At 36.2% G+C, this 12213-nt stretch overlaps 1 protein-coding gene across 1 annotated transcript in view; it reads right to left on the reverse strand.

The window, feature by feature from the left end:
- Window positions 1-3252: 3252 nt before the first annotated feature.
- The window catches only part of LOC144980293 (axonemal dynein light chain domain-containing protein 1-like), a gene marked incomplete in the record, with an annotated part of 41501 nt that continues 32540 nt past the window's right edge, over window positions 3253-12213 (reverse strand). The window contains 5 exon segments of the mRNA XM_078927935.1: window positions 3253-3426; window positions 6598-6718; window positions 8511-8614; window positions 9752-9886; window positions 11008-11190. Coding sequence (XP_078784061.1) covers window positions 3259-3426; window positions 6598-6718; window positions 8511-8614; window positions 9752-9886; window positions 11008-11190 — 711 coding nt within the window.

Consider the following 12213-nt stretch of genomic DNA (forward strand, 5'->3'; position numbering starts at 1 on the left):
CCTAACAGGCGTCATATCCCGTCCTTCATGTTAAATGTTGCTGTTGGCCAGGGACACCTTATAAAGCGCTTTGAGCATGTTAAGTGGATATTGCGCTATTTAAAAGCTCAATTTAAATTTAAAAGATACCTTGCTGTACTGTAAAATAACAGCTAATGAAAATGCGAGGTAATTATTCAGTGACATCCTGTGATCAGAACTGTGAAGTGATGTCAGCGATCAAGTCCAGTAGTCCCAGGCCGTGCCAGCATTTCTCTGTACTGATGCCAGAAATGGGAATCCACGATTAAAATATTACATGGCTTTCATCAAATAGGCCAATGAGAAACACTCCCCACATCATGTGACATGATCCACTTTGTGCAAGACCTGTCTACCTGTCTTCGCAAGCTGCCCAGCCAATCCCAGCTGGAACTGAGACTGAGTGTTGGTAAATGAGACAATTGTTCTTGACCTCCCATAGTGGGCAGTAGTTTTCTATCCCCCTATATCTGTTTTCCAATGTGCTTTTTTTTTGTCTTAGAATGAGATATACTTGTATTTTTTTTTCTGGCTCTGACTGGATACCCCAGCTGGGAGGGAAACAGTCAAATGTATAGTTATTGTTTTGGGAGATATTTTTTTCCTTGTAAATCATCTCTCTGTTATGCACTGTATTATGTTTTATTTACATATTATAGATGATTTGTAAACTTTTGAGTGTATTCCTCTTAGTGGGGACCTGTGCTTGTGTCTGGATGAGACTTTTAGGTGATCTCAAAATAAGTACACTGATAGTGTGCTCTTGGAATCTACATCTGTTCCCTATTTGAACCAATTCCCCTTTGTCTGCCTTATTCTTGGATGTTTTAATTATAATTCTAGAACTTTTTACTATCCAATTCTCTTCCTTTTTACTGGCGCTGATATGACCTTAATGTGTTGCAAGCGCCGTAAAACCCTTAAAAACAAACAAACAAACAAACAAACAAAATTCTAATTGTTTGATTGATTTGTGTACCATCTTCATGGTCTTAGATGCTGAAATTACCTAAATTGTCGGAAATGCCATTTAACTCACTCAACCCTAACACCGACTATATCCGTAGTATACCCGGGGTTACTTATACCGCATGCCTATTTATTACATTTTTCTGAGACAAATGATAGGTGTCGTATCAAAGTTAATTTTTTTTATTTTACAGGTTAATGATAGTTGAATAAAACTATCTGTGAAGTGTATGTGCTCATTTTCAATACATTTTTTACCAATTTTGAAAAGTAGCAAAAGTCTCTAGGATTGAGTGAGTTAACTTTATAAATTACTTAAACAGAAATAGCAGAAAAATATGATTGTTGACAGATCACTTTTATTTCAATCTCTTCATTCATATTGAAATAATAGAATGATCCAGGATTAGAAAAATATATTGATATAAATAAAAGGAATTTTGATGATCTTTAAAATAATAAATGAATAAGTAAGTGTAAAATATTTCTCATTTTGGCATTTTGGTTTGAAAATAAAGCATATCATATTTTGGCCAGTCATGATGAATAAAATTATAAAAACTCACAACTTAAGTAAAGCTTAATCAAGTCTTAGAATGAGACAGTTAAAAGAATACACAACTACGAATCTTTGAGGAACCAAATAGCATGGCATGGTGATGAGTAACTGTTTTTTACTAGGGTTTTTTTTATTTATTTCGTATTTCTTTCCTTAATAACATTAAATCATTGTGTTATTTTTTTTTATGATTAAAAATTTAAAATAGCCACCAAGAGTCAGACTGGTGGAGCTGAAGTTATTCTGCTTTTGGCAATATGGAACAATATCAAAGATTGGGGGTGACTAAATGTTCCCCCCACCCCTCCCCAGATTGAAAGATATTAAACAAATATGATAAAATACACATTTAAACAGCGCTCATTCTTGTGTAAAACACAAGCTCTGGGCACTTTACAATGTAAATTATCAATTTTCCCAACACTTTAGAAAAAGAACAATGGATAAGTTATTTCAATACCAAGATACATCATTTAAAGATGTTACAAAAACAAAAGTGACCAGGTCAACACTCGAGTTAACCCAATCACTGATTGGTGTCCGTAATGTATGACAGAAAAATAAAGAAAAGTAGATGGAATCGTACCAAGTCCATTTGTGTGTTTAGTGTTTGATTCGTCGAGCAATCCATAATTAGGACCCTGGTTAAATTAAATGGAAGATAATGCTGGCGTTTATTATAACAATAAAAGTAATAAGTACATGGACAAGATTGCATACAATAGTATCTCTTTTAAATGTCTTTCAAATACACTTTAATTAACGTTTATGAAATCATCTCAGATTCAATAGTATAGATAAAAAAGAGGTTGTCTCTATCACAGTCGTTGTAGAAATTTAATAATAATAATAATAATAATAATAATAACAATAACGATGATGAGAAATACTCTGATAATATTAACAATCATAAATATAAAATAATAACAATGACAATAATAGTAATAATAATAATAATAATAATAATAATAATAATAATAATAATAATAATAATAATAATAATAATAATAATAATAATAATAATGAATTATACGATGATGTCAATTTGCATGACTAATTCTATTAATATCTGTAATCACACCCGTTATAAGCAACACTAAATTATTCTGCCTGATTTAAGCTAAAAGCGAACTCAAATCAGTTCTTTCTTATGACTTATTTCTCAATCTCAAATTCTCTGTGAATTTGTGATGATTAAGAGCAAAGAATGAGCAATGTAACTGTAACATCACTCTCTTTGGAAAGAAGGTGATAAATTCTAAATGGGGAACATTAGATATATTTTCTCACTATGTACTTTGGAGTTTAAACAGACATTTAAATTAAATACAGAGGTCTAAAGCTTTTAGATAGCTTTGAGCAAGATTATTAACCCCTAATTTGCTCACTGTGACAACATGGGTGATTCCTGTTGACATCAGACATCTTGTTAGATGAATTATCTATATTCCTTCGTGGAATGCCCAGGCGACGATATCTTATGATGTCGTGGCGGAAGGGCATAATTAAAAAAAAAAAATTAATTTTTATCTGTGTTGAAAAGTGTGTAGGAATGAAATTTTGAACAGTGAATTCCTACAATAAATAAATTTATAATCAAAACAAAACTCCCCATTGTCAAAAGAATCACCACGATGAGATGCATCATCTGCATAAATCCCCCCCCCCCCCCCCCCCCCCCAAAAAAAAATATTTCCATAATGTTTTATTTATTTCTTCTTCGATCCTTTACTACTGGATCGTCCTGATTTCCGTCCTGTTTTATCCTTGTCCCCGTCAGTACGAGGCGATTCCGCAGGGGTTCCTGTCGCAGCAGTTACAGCTGGTGTTGGGTTGGTTGTCGACCGCATGGTTGCCGATGATGTGTTTCTATCCAACTATGGAAAAGATATCAAAATCAAAATAAAGGGGAAATTGTGACCAAACCCATTTATAAATCTATAAATAATCTTCTCATTTCAGCAGTGTCACAAAAAGTAAAATTAAATGGTTGAGAGAGACTAGTGAAATAAACTGGTATTTATCTTTGTCGAGATAACAACTGATAACGAGAGACTAGTGAAATAAATGGGTATTTATCTTTGTCGAGATAACAACTGATAACGAGAGACTAGTGAAATAAATGGGTATTTATCTTTGTCGAGATAACAACTGATAACGAGAGACTAGTGAAATAAATGGGTATTTATCTTTGTCGAGATACCAACAAATAACTGATAACGAGAGACTAGTGAAATAAATGGGTATTTATCTTTGTCGAGATAACAACTGATAACGAGACACTAATGAAATAAATGGGTATTTATCTTTGTCGAGATAACAACTGATAACAAGAGACTAGTGAAATAAATGGGTATTTATCTTTGTCGAGATAACAACTGATAACGAGAGACTAGTGAAATAAATGGGTATTTATCTTTGTCGAGATAACAACTGATAAAGAGAGACTAGTGAAATAAATGGGTATTTATCTTTGTCGAGATACCAACAAATAACTGATAACGAGAGACTAGTGAAATAAATGGGTATTTATCTTTGTCGAGATAACAACTAATAACGAGACACTAATGAAATAAATGGGTATTTATCTTTGTCGAGATAACAACAAATAACAACTGATAAAGAGAGACAAGTGAAATAAATGGGTATTTATCTTTGTCGAGATAACTGATAACGAGAGACTAGTGAAATAAATGGGTATTTATCTTTTTCGAGATAACAACTGATAACGAGAGACTAGTGAAATAAATGGGTATTTATCTTTGTCGAGATAACAAAACACAAGAACACATGACAACTGATAACAACCAGTACTGCTGAATATCAAAATCCAAAGAACTCTACCGGAATCCACTGGAATTATATTGCTTGGTTTTTTCTTGGCCTTCTCTGGGATCCTTAACTGAACGGGTGCAGTAAACTGTATTATTTTTCCATTTATGGAGGATGTTTTTTTCACAGTAAATCGTCTCTTTGTAGTTATTAATTAGGAAGGTATCGATATATACGTTGGCAGTCGAGTGCTTTCCTTTTATACGGGATCATGCGCTTGTCCCAGCAGGTGTGTCTTTTGTGCCCTCAACCCCCTACAATCCCAAAGTCTTTTACTTTTAGCGCCTTAAGGTCTATGATGCGTGACTGTTTCCTGATTTCAGTTACTGAATGAACTGTTTGCTACCCTTTAATTTTAATTTGTGTGTGTATAAATTCGTCCCTTGTTTTTTGTTTAGCAATAAATAAACATCGAGAGACAAACCAGATATGAAGAAAATTACATGTATAAATCGATAAAAACAAAACGTTCAATGAAAACCAAGGCTAGAAAGTCATCCAAAAATAATTACAAGTTAATAAAACCCGAAAAAATGAGGGGTTTATTTAGGCTGTTCCAACATTAAAACATACCCACTTGCCGACCTGTGTTATCAATTGAAATAACTATATATTACTTAGGGTGCCCAACATGAGCCACAAGTCTTCGCCATTCTGTCCTGTCCTCCATAAGTGTAGGCAGCTCCCGGGTGTTGTCCATTCCTGTGTCATCTAGCAGACAGTCAATGTAGGTTTTATTCTGCCTGCCTCTGCTTCTGGTTCGCTCAGGTGGTTCCCATAGGACAAGACTGCTTGCAATCTCCTCCTTGTGTCTCCAGCAGTGCCCCGCAAGTCTCAGTCTTCTCTTTTGAATCTTCGAGGTCACTGGGGGGAGGTCACTGTAGAGCTCTTCATTTGTTATGTCATGTGCTCTTTCCAGCTTACATTGAGGGCCATCCGCAGCATACTGGTGTAGCAGCTTCTCAAGGGCTTTAGTAAGAGTCCATGTCGCTGCTCCATATAGAAGCACTGACTCTACCGTCGCCAGGAACAGTCTCTTCTTTATTTCCCTCTGTAGGTTTGAACTCCAGATTTTCCTGAGTTTGTGACAGGCACTCCAAGCCAATGCTTTTCTGACAGAAATATCAGAGGAACTGCTTTGGGTCCAACCTCCTAGGTACTTGAAGTTGTCAACTTCCTTCAGCCATTCTCCATTCTTTGCCTGTATGCTAATTGGCCTTTCTTGGTTGTAGGTTTGGAAAACTGTCTTCTTAGCATTACAGCATAGTCCTACTCGTTCAGCCTCAGTTTCAAGTCTGTTGAGGACTTCTTGTGCCTGGTACATCTCCTCGTAGGAGTAGGCTACCATATATATATATCGTTTTATTTTGCTTTAAACTATCTAAAACATAAATTATTCATGTGGTTTTCGTGACCTCTATTCTTTTTGTCAATATTTGAGATCTCATTCTCACGGCATTTTAAGTGCTGTTACAAACTACAATGAGGTGTAAAAAATCCGATAACACTCAAAGCTGAAAACAAGGATTTGGTGGGCCTTTTAAAAATGCGATACCTCAGCCATTAAAACAATTTGGTAGATAGTGAGATAAGATGTTTGTCTTTTAGACAGACTCGGAATTTTTCGCTGCTGTAAAGTTTTAAAACGGCATTTTTCTACCTTTAATGCCTATTTTTTTTATTGTTGAAGTGGTATAGGAATAAAGCTGAAACCTGCCTCTTTAAGACGATACCAAATTTAGCTCTGTACGTTTTTTGATTGCCGAGGTATTAATGGTTGAATGATCTGGTTTGAAATTAGTCATTTTCTCGACGCATATATATAAATTGCGGCGCTGCACTACGGCTGACGCGTGGGTTGTTCCAGTCTTCCCTTAGAATAGACCCGAAAGACAAATTTCCCCTTGGGGATGAATAAAGGGAATTTATTTTTATTATTAACTCACTCAACCCGAACACCGACTATATCCGTAGTTTACTAGGGTTACTTTTACCCCAAGCCTATTTATTACAATTTTCTGAGACAAATTATAGGAGTTGTATCAAAGCTAATATTTTTAGTTTTTACATGTTTATGATAGTTGAATAAAACTGTCTATGTACATGCTCATTTTTAATACATTTTTTCCAATTTTGAAAAGTAGTACAAATCTCTAGGATTGAGTGAGTTAATTTAAAACTCGAAGTGACAAAGTGCCCCCATCTGGCATAGATACCTTCTTTTGATTTTCTTCCAACTGTTTCTCAAGGGCTCTCATTTTTTCCTGCAGGTCCACGATTTCAGATTCAGCCTGAGAGGCTCTTATCTCAGCTTCCTGGGCTCTCTCCTCAGCCGATCTGTTGAATATAATAATAATAATAATAATAATAATAATAATAATAATAATAATAATAATAATAATAATAATAATAATAATAATAATAATAATAATAATAATAATAATAATAATAGATCTTTATTGTCCATAAATATGGCAATTTGTCACATTTAGTTACACTTGTTATAACGTTAAATGATAACTGTAACATTGAAAAGATATTTCACTCCTACTTATTTTCTCTCTCTCTCTCTCTCTCTCTCTTTCTCTCTCTCTCTCTCTCTCTCTCTACTCTCTCTCTCTCTCTCTCTCTCTCTCTCTCTCTCTCTCTCTCTCTCTCTCTCTCTCGCTATGGCATTGTTCTCTTGTAAAAAAACAAAAAAAAAAAAACGAATAAAAATGAAAGCTACAATTTATTCACAAAGACATATGATGTGGGCTTCCCTTTATTAATAAAAAGACTATGAAACTATGAATAGCCCCCCCCCCTCCCCCCCATCAAAAAAAAAAAAAATAAAACCCCCCCAAAAAACCCCAACAACCCCCCCCCCCCCCCCCAAAAAAAACAAAACAAAAAAACCCAAAAAACTTGAGCTTTATAACGGGTTCCTAGTGAACAGTAACACTTAACATAAATAAAATAAAATGAGATTTTATATAGCGAAATATCCACTAAATGTGCTCAAAGTGCTTTACAAAGGGTCCCTGGCCAATAGCAACATTTAAAATGTAGAACGAGACATGACGTCTGTTAGGCGATATTACAATCTTTTCGGACAGAGACAATGCTGTTAACGGCCAGGTACTCATTTTACATCGGAGTACGGTGAGAGAATGTGAGTAAAGGGCCTTCTCCAAGGAGTCAACTATGCGCTGAGCGAGGCTCGAACCCAGGACCTTCCAATCTGAAATCCAGCGTCATACCACTAGACCACATAGCTGCACGTGTAGGATGAGACATGGCCATGATACCTGTAAGGTGATATTACAATTTTTCAGACAGAGACAACGCTGTTAATGGCCAGGTAGGCCTATCATGGAGCTCTCTAGTATTATGTGACCTCCTGTTAGTTCACATTGCCAGGTGCCCATTTTACACCTGAGTACGGTGAGAGAATGTGAGGAGTAAAGAGCCTTTTTCAAGGACTCAACCAAGTGCCATTCAGAACGGGATTCAAACCCAGGACCTTCAAATCCGAAGGCGAGTTTCATACCACTTGACCACATTATCTCAAGAAGATACTTACTAAAGATTAATGCGAGATAGAGAGGATCATGTTAAGGCGAATAAACCAAATAGCGATTGAACAGGAATTATAAAATGCTCCTTTGTCAGCAAACAACAAACTACCAAACACGGAATGTTTCGGGCTCAAAACCCTTCCTTCCTCAACCATTGACAAAAACAATAAAATCATAAATGCACAACTTAAAATCCAGACAGACAAACGGCAGAGAAATATTTGTCACAATTGGATTCAATAGTCTGATGTCACGTCACCCAGCAAAGGCAAGCTGCACGGTTTTAAATAAAGGAAATCGGTACTTTTTATTCTTCATGCTGGATAGAACTTTTCATGTGTCATGTGATCAGAATGTATAAAAGTCAAAACAAGATCATATTTATAATGTTTTTCTCCTCTGGATACACTTTTATGCTCGTCGGAGAAGTATTTCATAAGGGTGTCCGCCATTGTTCCAATAGTTTAGAGCCAGTTACTAAGTTACCATGTGTCATTACGAGGGAAGTGACGTCATAACTGTTGAAGGCTATTGTCCAGAAGTATTTGTGCTAACTCAGTGGTACTTACACGAGTTGAGTCTGGAGGGTTTGTACAGCTGACAGTGCCTCATAAGCCTTTTTGGTATCCGGAGACCCCTCCACTCCAGGTTGGACAGGAACGTGGCCCAGCGCCTTGGGGAGGGTGGGGTGTGTGTGTGTGGGGGGGGGGGGGGGGTGTGTGGGGGGGGGGGGGGGGGGAATAAAATTAAATGCTCCCTTAATGACAACTAAAAAATTTAAAAAGTGAAAGTGTGATCTGGGGCATTTTTATAAAATTGTAAAGTGATTTTTTTTTTTAGAGACCAGGAAAGCATCTTGAAATAATACAATTTTTTTCCAGCCATGTCCTGCTATACAAGACCATAATAATAAATAGGCAGATCTACCTAAAACCACTGTCTTAACTCACTCAACCCTAACACCGACTATAACCGTAGTTTACCAGGGGTTACTTTTACCCCATGCCTATTTATTACATTTTTCTGAGACAAATTATAGGCGTAGTATCAAGGCTAACGTTTTTCATTTTTACATGTTAATGATCGTTGAATAAAACTATCTATGTACATGCTCATTTTTAATACCTTTTTTTCCAATTTTGAAAAGTAGCAAAAATTTCTAGGATTGAGTGAGTTAAAACTATTTAAGTGACCGATTAGAAATCAGGCAGGCACCTGTGTTAAATAAATATCTAAAAAAGTGTGCATGAAATAGTGTCAGATAAATAAAGCAGAAAGAAAGATAGAACAAAAGATAAAAAACATCCCAAAAAATCAGTGTGTCTCCCCAGTCTAAGCAGACTAATGTTATGGGACTGGGTTTTCTTTTAGTTTTAATTTTCTTTCTGATTTTTCTGGCACTGTTTCATTATAAACAAAAATGCATATAACAGCTTTAAAAAAAAAAGAACAAAAAAATACCAAACACGGAACGTTTCGGGCTCAAAACCCTTCTTCAGCCAACAACAAAAAAAAACAATAAAGACGTAAATAAAATAGTAAATTCCAGACAGATGACAGAGATATGGAGGCTCTGTCGTCTGTCTGGAATTTAGTAATGTATTTATGTCTTTATCGTTTTTTTGTTGTTGGCTGAAGAAGGGTTTTGAGCCCGAAACATTCCGTGTTTGGTATTTTGTTCTTTTTTTTTAAAGCTGTTATATGCATTTTTGTTTATTACTTTTTACAGTCCACAGCTTCTAGCAGCCTACTAGTATCACTTTCACCGTTTCATACACACTTTTCCAGATGTAAAACAACAAAAACTTACCTGTGCATCATCAGGATTGATATTCTGACGATGAGTGTTACTGTCAAATCCTAGCACTTCAATTCTCTCTCCATCAGCCTTCTTGTCTTCAGCTGGCGTTTGGGGCTTTGGACTGGCAGGTTCAGGTTCTTCTTCCTGTTGTCAACAAAAGGGATAAAATTGATTTCTTACTGGCTTTCGTATGTATGTGTTCTCTCTCGACCAAATGAATGGAGATGATAATTAAAAATTTGACTGAATGAATATGTTAATGAATGAATGAATGAATGACTTTATGAATGAATGCATGTGTTAATGAATGAATGAATGAATGATAGGATGGATACTGTGGTACTATCTATATTTACACCATACAATTTCAGCGATATATTCCCATCTCTTCTCTTGGTGCGGTTCCGACCTCCAATAGTGGGCAGGGAGGTACTTGCTGTGTCTTCTATCCCCCGGTAAATATTTTCCAATTGCTTTCTATCTTTGTCTTGGAATGAGATTACTTAGTTTTGTCCCGACCCTGACTGGAGTCCTTTGCTGGGAGGGAAACAGTCGAATGTATAGTTGAGTTAACTCACTCAACCCTAACACCAACTGTATCCGTAATTTACCCGGATTACTTTTACCCCATGCCTATTTATTACATTTTTCTGAGACAAATTATATAAGCTAATGTTTTGAATTTTTACATGTTAATGATAGTTGAATAAAACTGTCTATGTACATGCTCAATTTTAATAGATTTTTTTCCCATTTTGAAAAATAGCAAAAAACTTTAGGATTGAGTGAATTAACTTCTCAATTGTCCTCCTCCATGTTTCTCTTTGTTTTCCCCTCTTTCTCTTGCTATCAGCAGGTGTCCACATTCGTGCAACACGAGGGGAGATTTTGTTTGTTATTTTTAGTCCATTAAGTAATTCTATAATCACAAAAAATCTTTTTTACTTTTCACATTTTCTATCAAGAGATCATAATTTAGTAATCCCAACTTTATTGGGTAAAACTATGATAAGCTTCTGGTCTTATATAATTATGTCTTTATTGTTTTTTGTTGTTGGCTGAAGAAGGGTTTTGAGCCCGAAACGTCCCGTGTTTGGATCCACGGATCGTGGATAGCTCAGAGTCATGCTCTCCCCGGCCAGGCGGAGTTGTCGTACCAGTAAGGTCGCGGGTTCAAACCCCCGTCACCGCCGAGAAAATTTGTAATTCTCTATTGTCTTCTGGCACTCTCCTACTCACTTCATCTCTTGTTGATAAAAACTTACCGCTTTGATTTCCTCATCATCTATTTTTGATTCATCTTGATTCTGCTCTCCGTCCTCCACAGGTGCCTCGCTCTCTTCCCCTTTCAGTTTCTCTTCAACGTCACTTGCTGCCTTCTGTGTTTGATCCGATTCCTCTGGAATGGCAGGTTCAGGTTCTTCTGGTTCGGTTACAGATTGTGGAGTCTGTATAGAGTAAATGAGAATGGAGCTATTTGGTCTAGTGGTATGGCACTTGCCTTCAGATCAGAGGGGCCTGGGTTTGAGCCCTGCTCTAAGCAGTGCCTATTTTAGTCCTTTACTCACATTCTCTCACAATATTCAGGTGTAAAATGTGTACCTGACAGTGAATGGTGTTGTTTCTCTCGGAATAAAAATGCAATTCCACCTAACAGGCGTCACGCCTTGTCTTGCATGTTAAGTATTGTTGTTGACTAGGAACCCCTTGTGCGGCTATGTGGTCTTGTGGTATGACACTCGCTTTCGGATCGGAAGGACCTGGGTTCGAGCCTCGAGCTCGGCGCATAGTTGAGTCCTTGGAAAAGTCTCTTTACTCACATTCTCTCACCGTACTCAGGTGTAAAATGAGTACCTGGCCGTTAACAGCGTTGTCTTAGTCTGAAAAATTGTAATATTGCCTAACAGGCGTCATGTCCCGTCCTACATGTTAAATGTTGCTGTTGACCAGGGACCCCTTGTAAAGCGCTTTGAGCACATTTAGTGGATATTGCACTATATAAAAACTTAAGAAATGCACCTATACAATCTAAATTTTATTTCTTCTCTTTAGAAAATAAGAAAAAAAATAGATGCGTCACGGAGTACATGAAATATATCTATAAATAGAAACTACTTATAACATATCGTGACTGGAAGACGAGCAATTTGAAAAGCATTTGAAGCACAAGTTATCTTTTTTTAAAAAATTATAAAAATAAATTTTAAAAAATAATCTTTGAAAAAAAAAATCACAAAGTGTGCTTTAGCAAGGCCTTCGTAAAGTTATGGCCTGACACTGACCAAAAAATGACGTCAAAATGCCAGTCTTTTGCTACAAAAGAAAACAAATCGTGAGTTGAATTCAATAGTTCAACCAATGAAATGACTTGTTTCCATGAGCTCTACTAACGACAACTCACTAATGACTTCAAACTGCCAGTGCTTTTGGATTTTAGTATCAGGCTATAACATAACGATGGCTACGGCTTG

This window comes from Berghia stephanieae, chromosome 9, assembly GCF_034508935.2.
Source record: "Berghia stephanieae isolate SIO BIC M18660-M18661 chromosome 9, UCSD_Bste_1.3, whole genome shotgun sequence".
Lineage (NCBI taxonomy): Eukaryota > Metazoa > Mollusca > Gastropoda > Nudibranchia > Aeolidiidae > Berghia > Berghia stephanieae.